We start from the raw sequence: 17750 nt of genomic DNA on the forward strand, positions 1-17750 counted from the left end.
ACACCAGGCTCTTTTGGGTTTTGTTCCAAAAGGCTTTTGATTGGTTGGAGAGCTGCCCCTGTTTACTCAGAGCTAGCGGGAGTGTGTGGCTGGGATCTGCTAGTCCCAGCACTACCTACCACCAGTGAACTTCACTGTGACCCCTCCAGGCAGAACCTAGCCCACATCAGTGCCCAGCCCTCACCCCATTGCTGGCTGTTGCTAATGCTGGCTGGTTAGGTTTTGGTTTTGTAGAAATAGGATTAAAGGTGCGAATAAGTCATGGCAGGAAGTTAAGCTCTGCTGTGCACTCCAGGTGCTTTAGTGTGGTTTCAGGGAGCAGACTGTGGCCTCATCTTTCAGATGAGAAAACTAAGGGCCAAAATTACCAACGTAGAGGTTCAGGGATTTGGCTCCAGCTGGGCCCAGCAGTGAGCACCTGTCTCAGTTTAGAGTCAGGTCTGGTCATCACCATCTTTGTATTTTTACAGTCCCATTTGTCTTCATGCCTGGCATACAGTACATGTCAGGAAATTGTAACTTGTGTTGTAACATATTCAGTTGGAGTAAACTGAGCTCTGGGGGGTGGGGTGGGCTGGAGAGATGGCTCAGCAGTTAAGAGCACCAAAACAGGACCCAGGTTCAATTCCCAGCACCAGCATGGCAGCTCACAACTATCTGTAACTCCAGGAGACTCAACACCCTTACATGCAGCCAAAACAACCAATGCTCATAAAATAAAAATAGATAAATAAAAAAAAAATAACAAACAACTGAGCTCTGGGCTCTGGTGCTTGCAGTCTTAAGTCACAATGCTAGGTACCAGAGATCAGAGATGGGGTTGGGTTGGGACAACTTGGTACACTTGCATGTCATCTATCACTGGGCAATGAGCATGTCATCATCCTATGTTCTTTTGGCTGGAACAGCTGAGGCCACAATATTTGGGCAAAGAACTTATTCTGCACAGAAAAGTCTATGTATAACACTGAGCCAGCAGATGATAATGCAATAGAAAGGGATAATGAATATTGAATATCACTGAATTGCAATTTTAGGTAAAAGTAAAATTGCAAAAAACAAGCAGTGGGGAAGGTAAGAGTTTGTTGTCTCACCCTTGCTCTGTTTCAGGCAGCACAACAAGATCCCCAGTGTGGATGGAAGCCAGCTGAAGTCCTATCTCTCCCTGGAAGTTCTGGATCTGAGTCTGAACAACATCACAGAAATCCGAAGCTCTTGTTTCCCTAATGGCCTGCGTATAAGGGAGCTGTAAGTATCTCTGCCATCCTGTACCTTAACTTCCAGGCCTTGTAATAACTGCCCTGGTTCTCAATCCTAGACACAGGATGGATGCTTGCTTAACTCTGGCCCTGCTTGGCTAAATCTATGAAGTTGTACAGACCTTTGGCAGGCCAAGAGTGGAGGTCTACCCATGATCCCTTGGGGCACCCATTTTAGAGCGTTTCCAAACCTGTAGTACTCTGTGGAGTCACAGGTGGAGGGCAGCCGTGAGGTAGGAGAGGTTAATTGGCTATCCAAGGAACTTGCCCCCCTCACAGTGCGGAGCCCAGGAGTTGGGACCAGTCTCTCTGCTAGAAGTCTAGTTTTGCTCTCATGCTCTGAACTATCTCCCAGAGAAGCTGGGAGGGAGTGGTTGAGTGATGAGTGGGTGCAACCCACAGGGGACAGGTTCAAGGAGCATATGTGTCTTTGTAGCACCAGAGACCATTTGAGTAAGCCATGTTGTGGCTGGCTCCTTTGGACAGGGCCGTTACTCAGCTTTGTAGTTGTTTTAGATGTCTAAAAAAACAGTCCCAGTACCTGTCTCACACTGAGTGGATGGCAAGACAGGAATGAAGAAGTTAAACCTATGGAATCCACTCACTGCAGGTAGGAAAATACTGCTTTGGGGAGGAACCTGAAGACCGAAGCTAAAGAAACAGTTCCTAGTTGTGAGTGGCATTTCAGCCGTCATCACTGCTTCTGACCTTAGTCTGCAGCTCATTGCAAGGCTGCTTTAGGGCTCACTGTGACCCATCAGGAAGGGTGTCACTTGGTGCATCTTTCCCAAGTCCTTCTGAGTCTCCAGGGAGAGGAGTGATTGCTTTCAAGAGTTCCTCAAGGCACAAGAACTGGGAACAAGAGGCCTTGGCTTCTATAACGCCCCTGGGAGGGGACTTTCAAAAGGGCAGCTACCACTTTAGTGCTTCTTATGTGACACAAAGCAGCCACCGACTGTCACCCTGGGTGCACTGTCCTTTCCCTGCACAGATACAGAGGGCACTTTCTACTTGGCAGCTGTTGACTGCTATGTCTTCATCACACCGATTGCTCTTTAATCTGGAGTGCTAAGAACAAACAGTCCAGCCCCATCTGCAGAGTCCTCATGTGCCCTACTCTGGGCTGCTGCCTGATGGCGGGAACAGAAGTGCTTCACTCCCTCTTGGCACACCAACCCATTGCGGTTGAAGATTCTCTCTTGTCTGTCTCATTTTCACTTAGGCATGTGTCTGGGGAAGGCAGGAAGAGGTGTGGAATGGCCTCTTGGGAGGAGCCTGTATTGTTGGCTATGTCTTGTCTTTTTACTACTTGATAGAATTTGCTCTTTGAGCTGCTTGCATCTGAGTTGTCCATTGCCATGTATATTGAGAAAGAGCGCCCTCCTGTGTGGTCACAGGAGGCTTCCTCTGATGTGCATACATGTAGCCCTGTGAAGATGCTTCTTGTTTTCCAAAGAACTCACAGAGGTTCTTATTGAAGGTGTTAGACCTTATTTAAATGAACGGTTTGCACATTTTCATTATGTAAATCGTACAGTCAAACCCACTTCAGGCTTAAATAAAGGCTGTTTTCCCAAGTGTAAAACCCACTTGACCTTGCCTCCCAGTTGACTTTTTGCTTTTAGGGCTTTTTCTGTCCAGTCTGAACTAATAGTTGGTGAAGGACTCCCACAGGTTCTCTTGAGTGAGGCAGGCCTTGTGTTGTGCAGCTGGTGTGGGTAAAGGTTAGTGTCATCCCCACCAGCATAAGCACAGTGTGTCTCAGTGTCTTCTCTTGATCACCATTTCTGCTACCAGCGTTCCCAGATTCCCTGTCTTCCAGTCAGGATAGGCTTGGAAGCCTCCAAGATGATAAACAACTTAGTGGAGAGCTGACCCCTCTGGGGTGTCTTAGTGCTTCCTAGCAGACCCCAGCTGGGTCCAGCACTATAAGGAGTGAGGACGGCTCCTCCTGCCACTACATTTTCTCTCCTGAATCATTCCAGCAACTGGCAAGCAACCGCATCAGCAGCCTGGAGTCTGGAGCATTTGATGGTCTGTCACGGTCGCTGCTGACTCTCCGTCTGAGCAAAACAGGATCACCCAGCTCCTGTGAAAGCATTCAAGCTACCCAGGCTGACACCATTGTGAGTACAGAAACCTGCACTTTAATTAAGGTAGCCAAAACTTATGGGGGCCAAATTTCCCCAAGGACCTTGTACCCAATCGCCACCCACCTTGCTTACCCCCCTCGTAAAGCTCTGCATAAACTATCATTTATGACCCTACTGCAACACCTAATAAAAGCAAATTAGGAGCTGGGTCTGGTGTCAGCAGGCTGCCTCAGATGCCGAGGAAAGACCCCGTGCATACATGCTTGTCCTCGCTGACACTGTACTTCTGAAATGCAGTCCCTGATGCCTGCTGATGGCTTTCCCTCTCTGAACTCCTGATCCCACTGCCCTCAACTTCCCAAGTGCTGGGATTACAGGCATGCACCACCACTTCCCACCACGGTCTCATCTCATAGGGTCAGCGAGGTTTCAGGTACTGAGGCAGCCTGTGCCTTGGACACGAAGGCATCTGAACTTTCTTGAATTCTTTGCTATGCAGCTAGCCTGATCAGAGGCAGCCACCTCTGACTGAAGGAAGCCCACCACTTCATTCCTAAACTTTAGAAGGTTAACTGGTTTGTTTTTGTATAAGAGAATACATTTGCATCCTTCCAGATAGCATAAACAACGAAAGGTTGCTAGAAAACTTACATTAACCAAATTAACCGTAGCCAGTGAAAGGTTTTTTCCACCTTTGTTTCTTTGCTTTTCTGTGTCTTCCTTTTAGCAGAAGAGTATATTTCAGGGAATATGCTGAGATTCAAAGTTCAGTTTAAACAGAACGAAGCAGTTGCAAGTCAGGCTGGGACAAGGTGGAGTATGTCCTATCCTCGTGCTCCTATGCAACACCAGCCTTAGGTGCTGGAGCTTCGCTTTGCTCTTTTCAGTCTAAGCGGCCAAAGATGCTGTATGTGAAGCAAGGGTCATGAGACACTGCAGAAATATCTGGGGAAAACCGAGGGCTTCCTAGCTAGTGCTGTGTTCTCCCACCTTCCCCAGAGTTGCTGATGGGAATCCAGCTGACTTAGATTCCTGCTCTCTCTTGGTCCATAAAAGCTGTTCTGCTAGGACTAGGGACCAAGTGTGTGCTCCCACCCCCACTTCTCCATAAAGAGTCACTTCTCTCCATTGTACGGAGGTCTATCAGACAGCCGAGTGGAAGTTAGCTGCTATTTGATACCTAGTGGTTAGGATTTTTCTTGGGTTGAAGCATCTGGTATGGATTTTGTTGCTGAGCACCTCAGTTAAGGAATGTATCTCCCGAGACCTGCCCAGGGCCTGCTATAGACTCATGAATGGTGACTTTGCTGGGCAGAAATGTGGGTGCTTTATGCTCCCACAGTACCAGGGCCAGCACAGAGCTAGCTATGCTATGTTCACTGTAGTGTTCTTACTATCTCCCATGCTGTGGACAGTTGTCAGTGTGCCAGCTGAGGTGTACCCTTGGCTCCCCTAAGACTCCTCCTCCTTAGTTTCCCCATTGACTTTAAAAACCTGCTTGAACTTCTGGGAATGGTGCAGGCTAGATGCGCACATGGGATGTTCTGACCTGATGGCTTCCATTTCCATAGGGACCTGAATCGGAATCGGATTCGGCTGATTGAGGGTCTCACGTTCCAGGGCCCTCGATAGCTTGGAGGTGCTGAAGCTTCAGCGAAACAAACATCAGCAAGCTGACAGATGGTGCCTTCTGGGGGCTGTCTAAGATGCACGTGCTGTAAGTGCAGGCATCCTCCTGGGCTCTGGGAGGACGTAGGCCATGGACTCTTTCAGCTGGGTGTGGTGGCTGCCTCCACCCAGTCCCTTGCTTCTTTGGCCCTTTTTCTGCACAATGAACCAAACCCCAGGCTTTTCCCTGAGAGGTAGGAGGAGTTTCAGCGGACACATGGTCAGCTAAGGAAGTGGAAGGAGACAGACTGCACCAGTCTTCTGGGCCTGCTCTCCCTCCCCCACTTCCTCCAGGAGCCTAAGACTGCGGAGTGATTCCTTCCCCCAGCCTCTCCACTCCACAATATTAGAGGAAGTCCCTTTCTTCCTCATGCTGGGTTGATGGTCTTTCTTGATGTGCAGGTGGGCCAAATGTATAGTCCATCTTGGGAGATTTATCCTGTCTTGTGAGCTAATCAAGACGCTGAGTGCAGATGTGCAGCTTTTATCAGGGGGTTTCCAGCCAGATGTGTGCAGCAGCAGAGCTGTCTGCTGCCAGAATACTGAAAAAGAATAGCAGAGAGGCAATCACTGATCTGATTTTAGACCTCTACAGTCGTTTGAATCTGCGCAGCCAGGCAGTGAAGGTGGTGTCATCTCACCACCACCACCAAGCTTGTTTTCCACAAGGTAGTCGCTTCTTACCATTTCTGTCTTTGGGTTCTCTGGTTTTCAGGCTTGTCAATGGCTCCTTCCAGAGGAATACAACTGTCAGTGACTCAGCTAGCCACGTTCTTTACTCCTACTTCTCATCAAATCACGTCTTAGCCTGTACTTCTGCTGTGTCTTTGTAGCTGGGACCAAGGCCGGAAGCCTGGGCCCACAGCCCCAGGTGCCGTCCTGTCTCATCCTCAGAAGCTGTCCCACTACCCACCCCCCCATACACACCCACTTCGTACGGCGTGCACAGGAGGAGCCTGCCACTCAGCTTCTTGCTGGTCACACTTCCACCTTCTGATTAACTGGATGTCAGTTTCCTGTGTTCATTAGGGAATCTGAAATCTAAATAAATGGTCACTTGCTGAGATCAAACTTCTCAGAAGAAAATCGATTGCCCTCCACTTGCTTATGTTAAATCTGTGTCTTTCTTAGAATTTTTTTTTTTTAATACACTCAAGCAGAGCAGTGGGAGAAAGTCAGACAGACAAAAGCAAGTTCCTGTTGGTTAAACTTCTCACTAATACTGAACACAGAGCAAGATGTGCATCCTTATCTCTGTGCTGGTACCGTCTCTGTGGTAATGACCACATCTGATACAGACAGTGTGACGAGGGAATGGCGGTCTCTTCATCCTGTGTGTATCCTCTCTGCAGACACCTGGAGAACAACAGCCTGGTGGAAGTGAATAGCGGCTCCCTCTACGGCCTCACAGCCTTGCACCAGCTGCACCTCAGCAACAACTCCATCTCCCGAATTCAGCGTGATGGCTGGAGCTTCTGCCAGAAGCTGCATGAGCTGTAAGTCAGGGGCAGTAGTCTCTCACAGTACCCGGTGAAGCCTCGAGTCAAGGAGCCATGGGCCCAATGTATCCCACAGGTCCTGAGGAAGAGGCAGCCCAGAGACAGGGAGCCTGGTGATTTGTTCAGGAAGGAAGACCCACATGAGTCTTAGGTCTGAGGCTTGGAGTCAGCAGTGAAGGAGAAGACATGCCAGAGAACAGAAGCCTAGATATTGTCACTTTTGAGTAGGACAGTGAAACCAGAAAATGGTGGTGTGCTGATGAGGGGAGGCTTTGTTAGCTTTGGGATCTTTACCATCCTTTCCTCAGTTTTTCAGAACACTGGGTTCACCCCCAGTGCCTGATGGTGGATGTGTGGAGAAGCAGCATCCCTCAGGTCCTTTGGGAAGTTCCCGGACAGGGCTCCCAGGTTGTACCCTTGCTCCTAAGGATGGTAGTGACAGACCCCCCCCCATGGGTGTGTGTGTGTGTGTGTGTGTGTGTGAGAGAGAGAGAGAGAGAGAGAGAGAGAGAGAGAGAGAGAGAGAGACACCTAGGCATCCCCTCACAGAAGGACTTAGCAGACATTCTGTCCCTGCCACGTGTCTAGTTCTAGGAATGCCACACCTTACTTAGCCTCCCCAGTGGTTTTTTACTTCACCAGCCATACTTAGAGACACTTGACCTTGATGCTGACAGGTCTCGCAGCCCATGTTCTCCTCTGGTCATCTACCCTCAGTGTAAATGTTCTTCCATATCCCACACTTCCCTGGAGTTCATAGTTTAGCTGGTCCTGTCCTTTGTACAAGGCCGCAGTCCCTGCCCCTTGCAGGACTGTGTTCATTTGTGTTCATTGCACTTAGGTTCTGTGTTAGTGTTCATTCCTTGGGTTTAGCTTCCTGCTACCTAGAGAAGCTGCTGTTGACCACCGCCCGTGGTACTGAGTGGCTCTGACCAGCCTTGACTCATGGCTTTCTTTTGGGGGCTAGGAGTCGTAGGGAAGAGAGGGGCCCTTGTAGGTGTCTAGTCCCCACCTGAGGACAGTCCTTCAAACATACCCAAAGTGTTTGGAGCCCCTGGAGCTGGGGCCACATGGAAAGTAAACTTCTAGAAAGGACCTTTGAATTTCCTCTTCCCGTTTCTGCCTGGCAATATGACAGTGTCTCTTGTGCCCTCTAAAGAAAGGGAATGTTCACTTGACTGTTCTGGACTAGTCCTAGTAATTTGCTCCATATTAGAAAACCTCAGCCAGATGTAGGATTGCTTCTTCAGGGTGTTCTTGCCCTTCCTTTAAGCTAAATTTAATTGCCAGTTCAGGATTGTAATTTTGGTTTTCCTGCCAGATCTTTGCAACTGAAAGAACACTGTGACTTATTTCTCTAAGAGGGTACAACATAGTGTTCATTGCCACCTTTTAAACCACCTTAATCTTCAATCAATTCATTCTGCTTCTTTTTGTACCAGTCCAGGCTTAACTTTCTAACTGTAGATAACTGATATGTTACATAACCAACGCAGTGCTGTGCAGCACCTGCAGTAGCACTGGGAAGAGAATTGGATTCCAACTAGAGTCAGATGCATGCCCAGGGCCCTGATCTCTGTTGAGGCAGGTGTTGTGGTCACAATCCAGGCCTTCTGCCTCAATCCCGCAATGATGACAGGTCCTGGTTTGGCTGTCCCAGGCAGTGGCTCACGGTGCCCTCTGCTGGCCGATACAGGAGTGTAGCTGTGGCCTCCTTGCTGAGTGAAGAACTCTTCCAGATTCTGTTCACTGTATCAGTCTCTGCCAACACCAGCAGTGGGAGGGGCTTGGAGCCTTGAGATTTGGGTTTATGACAGGTGTCTACAGTGTGTCTAAGCCTTAGTCCTTAGTTTTCTGGCATGGATTTCATTTAGTTATCAGACTAGATGAATGTACGGCCACTTTTACTCAGGATTCCTGTAGGTGTGCTTAAGTATCCCCTTTCCAGTGAGGTCATGCCTATAGAGGGATAAGGACTCTTTAAAAATTGTTATTATCAGTAATTCTTAGTACATTTGGCAGGACAGGGTGGCATGACTGTCCCAAGAGCAGAGAGCATCCACAATGGCCTGATGGTCATCTGTCTTCTTACTCTTCTTTCCTCAGGGTTCTGTCCTTCAACAACCTCACTAGGCTGGATGAGGAGAGCCCTGGCCGAGCTGAGCAGCCTCAGTATCCTGCGTCTCAGCCACAACGCCATCAGCCACATCGTCTGAAGGAGCCTTCAAGGGACTCAAGAGTCTGCGGGTCCTGTAAGGATTTTGCTTTGGGGGGGTGACAGAATAAAGGGTACCCAGGTGGGAGAGGCAGACAGCAAAGCCCCTGCTTTGTTGAGATTCCCTCTTGCTGGTGTCTAGTCAGGAATAGACCCAAAGCTGGCCTGCTTCGGGAACATGGACTCGAACTTTATATCATTGACCAAAAAATTACTATTCAGCAGAAAAATCTTTTCTCTATAGAGGGATAAGGACTGTTAAAAATTGTAATTATCAGTAATTTTTAGTACATTTGGCAGGACAGGGTGGGTGGATCTGGAAAGCAGTGCCTACACAGGGTACCTGCAGCAGCACCCAGACAGTCCGGTGTGTCTCTGATCTAGTCTTCTGTCTGTGACCTGCTCATCCATTTTTCTTTTTTGAGCTGAGAGGGTGGTGGTTTTGTTCATTTGCTTTTTAAGACAGGATCTCTGTAGCCCAGGCTAGTCTCAAACTCGTATAACTGAGGCTGGTCTTGAACTTGTGGCTTTCTTCCCACTTCAAGCAATAGGATTACAAGTGTGTGAGCTTCCGGGCCTGGCTGTAAATTTGAGAATTTTTTCTCATGTTGCTGTAGATCAAGCCCAGGGCCTTGTGAATGATAGGCATGCTCTCTTCCTCTGAGCCACAACCCCAGCCCTGACTTCTGTATTTAAATCCTCTGTGTTTCTTTCTCCAAGTCGGTACCATGGTCAGTTTCCTGCTACTTGAAGATCTTCAGTGGATCTGGTATCCCAAAGAGATAGAAATGAGGTCCTTGCTTGTGCCTCACTAGGGAGGGGTTGTAACAAAGAGAAAGTATGAATGTCACACCCTTTACACATCCAGTTGGGTTGAGGTTGCCCAGGGTACTTTCCTGGGACTTTGTAGTTACAAAAGTTAGGCAGATTCCTAGCAGCCTGAGCCCCAAACTCCCAGAAGGGCATAGGGTTTTCAACAGACAGTGGGAGCAGCTTCTGTGGCCTTGTCTAATGCGTGATCTTCTACTGGGAGAGCACGCCTGTCATGTGCCTGGAGGAAGGCCTTTCTCCTGCACTCGCACCCGGCAGAGTGGGCTTCAGGAGTGATTCATGGCTGGGGAGTATGAAGAGCTAGTGCCAAGTTCTCCAAGCCGAGGTCAGTCTGTGAGCCCTTGTGAGACCTGAACAGAAAGGCCAGAAACATTCAGGCTGAGCTGGCCAGAAAGAGAGGAGACTTTTGGCAGGCAAGGCCCAGAGCAGGAAGACAGGCACACAAAGCCGCCTCTTGGGCCCCTGCTGTGCTCCGTCTAAAGATGACAGGGTGGGACTCACTGAGAGGGGAGGTGCCTCCAGCACTGCTGTTCTCTTAGCTGCACTCAGAGTGAAGGTCACAGCAAGCATTTTGCACTTGCATCCCAGCTCTACTCCTAATTGGCAGTGACTTTCCAGCTTCTTCCCTGAGCCAAGAGCTCCATCCCTTTCTGCTCTTGGCCATATCTACAAGGATTCTGGAAAGAGATGTGCTGAGACCGTGGCCCTGTAAAAATCTGGAAAGTACCAATGTGAGAGTAGGGGTCTGGCTGCAGGTATGGTGTGTCGCTGGGAACTGTGACCTGCTCTTGGAAGCCGAAGTACTAACCTTATTCAGACGGCCTGGGGCCGAGGAGTTGGCCTTATTTTTCTCCTGTCCTGGCAAGTGGGTCACAAGACTGAGTCAGCACCCAAATGTCTGCTCTGGCTAAGAGTCCGGTGCTGGAGAGGCCTCATGAGGAGCAGGGTGCCGGCCCCAGACACAGGCCAGCCTGAAGGAACACCAGGGCAGAGCCCTACTTGTTGCCATCCCTTTCTCTCACATGCCTTCCAATGTCCTGGTTGAGCCCGAGAGAGGACTGTGGTTAATACAAGAGTAAACAGGAGCCATTGGGAATCATTTGGGCTAGAGGTCTGCTTTGGTGGAGGTGTTGACTTCTTTTGGTGCTGCCTCTACTGGTTTCCCTCCCTGGAGCCAGCCAAAGGATTTGATGGGTGTGCTAGCTTCACTGGAAGCAGAAGCAAGGTCACACTGCACAGTATGCAAAAGGACTTTTGTTCAGCCACACTGTTGTGGCAGTAACATAATGCTGGGTCCGCTGGGGTTGCACCTAGATGCTTTAGGGCCTCCCAGTGAAAAGCCCGGGTGGTGGGGCTGGTTCCTCCCTCTACAGTGAAGAATGAAGTCATAGCCCAAGAGGGGAGTGAACTCACCTTCTGTCTTCTTCTCAGGGACCTGGACCATAATGAGATCTCAGGTACAATCGAAGATACCAGCGGTGCCTTCATGGGGGCTCGACAACCTCAGCAAAACTGTAAGTATTTCTGGGTGTGCAATTCTGTAATGCAGGAGATGCTTTCTAGCAGCTCCCCTGACTGGGCTCACAAAGGACAGCAGGGGGTCGGCTGTGTGCAGAGAAGAGGCTGGGGACCAGTGTGAGGACTCCTTAGCTACCCACAGGCCACTCTCACCAGCGTGTGATGCTCCTTAGGGCTGCTGGTCTTGGCCCTGTTCACAGCCAATCCGAAAACGCCTAAGTGTTTTGTCCTCTGCACAATTTCTAGAAAATGTGTGAAATATCTTTCAGTGACTTGATAGTTTTGAGGCTCTTGTCAGTACTTCTGTATTAATTACAATCTCAGCTAGGAGCAGTCATACGGAGACCACTAGGAATAGCTACTTTGAATTCAATCTGGGGAGTCTTTTCCCTTCCCTCTGAGAATTTGCCAGTTGCTGTGTGAGACTCATGTCTGTGTGAGGTGTCCATGATGATCTATCTAATGAGGACAGGCTCCGTTATGCGACTTTAGAGCTAGGTGGGACGACCTTTGAGCCCAAGGCCTTGCAGGTGACAGGTTCAGATCTGTACACCTGGATGGAGGAGGTGGGAGGTAGGCGGTGTACTCATTCCCTTGTCCAAGTTCAGAGTTACCTTGCTGGGGGCCAGCCCACAGGCAGCTTGTGAGGGAGGGGCGTTTCTGGACTTCATAGACCCTGGAGAGACGTGTGGGAGAAGTGGTACAGCCCAGCACTCTGCCTCCAGGTCCACCCTCAGCATTGCTCAGGCAGGAAGAAGGCATTCTGTGTGAAGTGCACTTGAAGGGAATATGTGAAGTTACACAAGTGGGACCCTGTCCTCCTGCCTGGATGGGTGTTCCATATGGGGAGGAAGGGTTGTCCACGCCATGGCTCCTTCCAAGGACACGCGTACACGTCCTACTATGACATGTTCCTCCACTCTGCACACACTAGGGTGCCTTTGTGGTTGCTTTACCTTTAGCAAGCACTGAAATGGCCTTTGGGATCCTTTGGCTGGATTGGCCATATGTGTAAGAGGGTTTAAGAAGTGATGTCTGAGGTCACTGGGGAGGTCAGGCTGCCACTCCCCTGAAGCACCCTTCCAGCCCGGAGAGCCATCAACACCTGCTAGCTTGAGAGCCTGCCCCACACCACCCCCAGATGTCTGCCAAGAGGAGGGTGGGGCCTGATTCAACCTACCAGCAGAGTGATTGGCACTGTGTAATTGAGAATTTGTTTTATTGCTGTTGTCACCGTTAGAAATAACAGCTGCCCTCACTGTAAAAGAGGTCAACGTGACTAATATTTAATGGATGAAATAAGGCACAGCTTTTTCCTAGATCTAGTTTATGGGAGATTTCACTAAACAGCTCAGTTTGTTTTTACTAGGACTTGGAGCACATGGTGCCCTGGCTTGTGGGGATCTGAGTAAGTGCAGGAATTGGCAGTCTTGCAGACACACTTGGGGTTCAGTGCCCCGTGAGCTGTTAATTGCTGCTAGTTTTGTGGCTAAGGAGCCAAAGTGAACATAGCCACTGGGTTTCTGGGCAATTGGTGTATTTAAAGTAAGAATTCCGGGTTGTGAGTTGTGGAAGTGCTTTCAGGTTGAGATGGTTTTTGTGTCTACACAGATTGCCCATGAAAGAAGAAGGTAGAGAGGTCATTTGCCTGTTTGCCCTTCACCTTACTAAGGCTGGAAACAGTGGGCTTTGTCTAAAGGCTGAACTGACTGCTGAAGCCCTCGGGGCAGGAATCTGTTTCTAAAGAAGCCTTATGGTGTGGTTCGGTGATGCCCTTGGGAGCAGGTAGAACTGGCACCTGTCTCTCTGTGCCAGTGTTCCTTGTGTTTGAGCCTGTTTCTGGGGTATAAACCAATGTCTTGTAGGCTAGCCCTGTTTCTGCCCTGTACTGTCTGTCCCTTCAGAGCCTGACTCGAGGCCACGTGGTGGGTGATGGCTTGGCCATGGTACAACCTCGTACCTCACGTCACCTTTCATTAGTTTCCAGCCACAGACTGATACTCAGCCTCCCTCATGGCCTCAGTCCTACATAGGTGGAGGATGGCCAGCCTCTAGTCCAGATCGTATCCCTGGTTCTTGCTGGGACGATCTTACATAGGTGGAGGATGGCCAGCCTCTAGTCCAGATCGTATCCCTGGTTCTTGCTGGGACGATCTTACATAGGTGGAGGATGGCCAGCCTCTAGTCCAGATTGCATCCCTGGTTCTTGCTGGAAATTCTCAACAAGAAATACCTCTCTCAGGAAGAATTGAGCCAGCCTAGCTTTGTCCATGGCTTTCTCCTCTGTCCACTTTAACACTACTGCCTGGCCTGGTGGACTTTGACATTTCCCAGGCATCCGGCCTGCTTAACGTGCCTGTTAGAAAATCCTGGAAGACATTAAAACTGAAGGGGCAGAGCTGATGACAAGCACCACTTTTGGTAGTCCCGAGAGATATCTGCCTCTCATCAAAGTCCTGAATAACAAAGGAAGGAACTTTGTATTTAATTGTTCAGCATACTCAAGGGTCTCCCTTGGGTGGGAGCTCTGAGCTTCATAGCCAGTAAAAGGAACACTGTGTATATTAACTCAATACTCACTGCTAAGGCCAGGATTAGAACTGTGAAAGTCCTGTCTTGTGCTCAAATGCCTAAGGGTACAGGCTTTAGTCATCTGGAAAGTAGATTATGATACCCAAACTACCTGGGATTTAATGAACTTCTGGTCTACTGCATATAAATTCTGGGCTCTCACTCAAGAGCCAGAGTACAGGGCCTCTTCTCCAGGCCCTAAGGGTAAGGGTAAAGATCAGGACAGCTGCATCCTGGCCATTGTAGTGCATGGCAGATGTAAAGACGTATGGGGTATTCTGGATGGATGCCCATCTTCTTGTTCTCTTCTGGCCACTCAGGACCCTTTAGCATGGAGGTGAATGGCAGATTTCAGTGCCTTCTGACTCTACTTTTCTCACTAAAACAGTAACCAGCCTGTTTTTTCCTGCAAGACTACCACCTTGACAAACTTCCCACGCCCTTGGGTGGTCCTAGGACAGACAGCATGGTGTGGCCATGGTGATTTTTACTTGACACTACAAGGGGTCTCTTAAGACTGAGTGGAACATGTGATTCCAGCCTGTCATCAGCATGAAATTGTAATAAAGATAAAGGTATTTAATTTCAGAGTGGGGATGTCCTGTGTACTGCAGCTCTGTGATCCCTGAACAGGTCAGCATTGCACTCCCTCTCTCAGACACTTGTCAGGTAGCACTGCCCTAATGATGTGTTTTCTTTTTCCTAATGCGCCTTCATCCCCATCCTGTCTACCTTGGGCCTGGATGTTTGGAAACTACAGAACTCTGTTTGGAAACAAGATCAAATCCGTGGCTAAGAGAGCATTCTCAGGGCTGGAAGGCCTGGAACACCTGTAAGTATCCTGCCAGACCCTGCCCTCCCCACAGGCCTGCTAAACATGGCTGCTGGGGAAGTCTGCTAGCAATTTAATCGCTTCTTTGTAAACCGAGAAACAGGCTGTTTGGAAACACCATCTGCTTCCTTCTCATTATAAGTCAGCTTCAACTTTGGCCTTTTATTTTGCCCATGCCAGGAACACTCACAAAGCACATAGTCTGCTGGTGTTCTCTTAATTAACTCAATTGGTATTGGAACAAATACCTTCGTCCCACCTGCTGGACTACATCACCCTGCATCAGACTCCGTGCAGGGTCCCTGAGCTCTTGCTACTCCATAAGGATACTTTATCCTGGCAAAGCCAGGCAGCACCCCTCCCCGTTAGCAGCTAAGCCATTTCTAGCACATGCAGGGAACTTTTCTACTGGGAGGGATTCTTGCCTAAGGGACCTTGGAACGAAGTAGGCAGCACTAGTTCTGAGATGTTTATGCTGTTGTTGGGAGTGGGTGCCTCTGGTGCCGGGTTCTTAGCTTTATTCTTCTTTGAATCAAGGTTAGTCTTTGCTCTGCTGGGTAACTTTTTCCTCAGCGTTCTACCTAGCTTCAAGGCTGCTCTTATGGTTGACTCGGTCTCCAAGTCATTTTGTGTGCTTGCATAAACAAGAGAACTGTGGATCTGCCACATGGTGCATGGGTCGCTCCTGTGGGTGGGTCATCTGTGAACCAGGGCTGGCCTGGAAAATCCCTGATTGTCCTCACTCAGCCACACACTTGACAGCTGCCCTCAGTTCCTATGGATAAATTATGTGTTCTGTTTCAGGAACCTTGGAGAGAATGCAATCAGGTCTATCCAGTTTGATGCCTTTGCAAAGATGAAGAATCTTAAAGAGCTGTGAGTACTTGTGAATCCATGGCTTGATTGGCATGCGAGGAGACTCTGAGAATAAGCAAGACCTGTAATTGCATTGTGCTCACTTTATATAATAGCTCTGATCACTTATAGATTAGATGTCAGTTAAAAGAAAAATGCCTCATGGGGCTTAACTCTGGATAGGGGTACCATTTTTTTTTTTCTGAATTGCTAACGTAGTAAGCATTTTGGAGTTTTTGGGTCATAGGGGCTGGGTCATGACTATCAGATATGTTATTACAGCAGACAGCAGTAATAATACACAGACAATGGATGCAGCTGTGTGCTGCTAGATTCATACCAACAGAAACAGACGGTGGGCTTGCAGGCCAGAGTCTACTAAGGCCGTGCTGGTATGTAAGATAAAATCTCTTCTATAAAATGGATCATCACCTTTTTAGGTATACCAATTTTGTTTGATTTTTTAGGTTTGATTTTGTATTTGAGAAGGGTTTCCTGAAGAAGTTTGTAGGACTGTGAGCAAGGTGTCTATGGCCTAATTCTGGACGCTCAGCCTTGGTTTCTTGCCTGTTTTCCCTTCAACTGCTGTGTGTTCTTAAACCATGGGTGGCCCTGTGCCCAGTCCTCTGGTTGGAGAAAGAGGTTCACTTTGCTTGGTCATTTTCTTCTCCATCAGATCGCAGCAGGTTATTCTGTGCCCTTAGTCAGCCTTTGGGTAAATTTCCACAAGCAGTGATTAGAAACACACTTTGAGTTGGAATCATGAAAATGCACAATGTTAAGCCAGTGAAGAACTGGGCTGGTTAGAGGCATGAAGTTTTGCCTGAGTGAAGAAAAGACTGGAATCTATAGGACCTGGGGCAGCTCATGGTTCCACCATCCACAGCCTGGCCTTTGCCTCTACCTATGGGATGTGTGGTTGACCAGGAACTAGTGACCTCCCTGGTGTCTGCTCCAGTCATTTCCTGTGTTCTCTGGCCCTCACGCTCATCACTTAGGAAGGCCTTCCCATTCCTAGTACCCATAACTCGCTGGGTCTAGCCTGGCCTCTTCCCTGGGGTGGGCTTCACTAAAGACCTTAATGCTGAACCCAGCAGGTATACTGAATGTGGTACAAAGCCTGATTCTTCCTACAAACATCTGTTCAAGGGTTGAATGAGGTTTTTCCCTCAATTTGTTCCTATGGCTAGAATTTAAATAAATTTAAATGTATCTCTGTCCCAGCTCCCAGCAATGTCCCGGCCTTGCTCGCTACGCCTCTGCGGTCTGTTGTGCTCTACCACACACACGTATCTTTTGATGAGGAGTGTTTCTGACAGCCAGCCTGCCACCACATCTTGTGTGGTGTATGAATTAGTCCCTTTCTCATGGGTAGTGTTGATGGCCTCTGCCACCACAGTAGCCCCTTAGCAGGATGGCCCTCAGGTATCTTTCAGTGGATACTACTTGCCCATCATGTGAAAGGTATAAAAACCTCATACCGGTACTGTTGTCAAAGACGGACCAGCACCCCTATTTTAGTGCTTTTAGACAAATAGTTGAGTGTTTGGGAAAATATTTCCTAAGGTGATTTGGAGAGGCTGAGGTGGGGATATGAGAACAGGAGGAAGGAGGAGGCTTTCCTCTGTGGTCAGCATAGGCTGTGTTCATCCCTCTGTGCTATTTACTAGTTCCATACCATCACTGTTCATTAGACATCAAGAGAGAGATAGAAAACAAAGCTAGCTCACTTGTTGTTGTGGGAATAGGATGTGCTTGGAATTGCCCCCTTTGTCACCACGTACCCCAGGCAGTGCATGATGGGAAGCCCACACATTCATTGTCATCTCTTCTTTGGCTGTGGGCCAGTGTCACTCTTTAACTCAAGACTCCAGGTCTTTAAAGATTCAGGCAGCTAGACTCTGAGTGACTCTTGGAGAAGGAATGTCCGCTCAGATGGCCATTCTGATTTCTGTTTGGAAGTATAACCCCAGCTGCTGAAACATGAAATGTTCTCTGTTTTGGTTGGAGCCTCACAAAATCAAAGTTGAGTGTTTTCATGCCTGCTGGGCTGCAGCAGTGAACTCGAAAACACTGTTGGAGGTGGAGCCGAATTTAATGCTGGTGTGAGGGTAAACACGGGCAAGAGGAAGATGTGCTGGTGAGGCTCGGGGTTGGAAGTTAAAAACATTTACAGTTTTGTGAAATAAAAAGATAACAGCCATTTAGAAAAGATTTCATAGGATTTGTTGTAGGATTTAAAGTCTGCTTCAGCTTGGAAGTTCGGTACAGCTTATCAGAAATGTGGAGAGCCAGTGGCAGGCAGTGCTCTTCCCATGTGGGACACATTCACCATCACAGCAGGTTAGAAGGCATCCCCAGGGCAACAGGAGCTTTGACCCCCTTAGGACATGGGTAGACTCACTAGGT

The 17750-nt window shown here is 48.7% G+C and overlaps 1 protein-coding gene across 1 annotated transcript in view; it reads left to right on the plus strand.

Annotated features, from left to right (window-relative positions):
* Window positions 1-17750, plus strand: part of Lrig1 (leucine rich repeats and immunoglobulin like domains 1) — a 102473-nt gene that overhangs the window by 71838 nt on the left and 12885 nt on the right. The window contains 14 exon segments of the mRNA XM_038318403.1: window positions 1111-1252; window positions 3245-3345; window positions 3347-3385; window positions 4924-4975; window positions 4977-5012; window positions 5014-5069; window positions 6373-6516; window positions 8626-8668; window positions 8670-8729; window positions 8731-8771; window positions 10997-11057; window positions 12333-12352; window positions 14415-14486; window positions 15291-15362. Coding sequence (XP_038174331.1) covers window positions 1111-1252; window positions 3245-3345; window positions 3347-3385; window positions 4924-4975; window positions 4977-5012; window positions 5014-5069; window positions 6373-6516; window positions 8626-8668; window positions 8670-8729; window positions 8731-8771; window positions 10997-11057; window positions 12333-12352; window positions 14415-14486; window positions 15291-15362 — 939 coding nt within the window.

This window comes from Arvicola amphibius, chromosome 2 (genome assembly GCF_903992535.2).
Source record: "Arvicola amphibius chromosome 2, mArvAmp1.2, whole genome shotgun sequence".
NCBI classification, from domain to species: Eukaryota; Metazoa; Chordata; class Mammalia; order Rodentia; family Cricetidae; genus Arvicola; species Arvicola amphibius.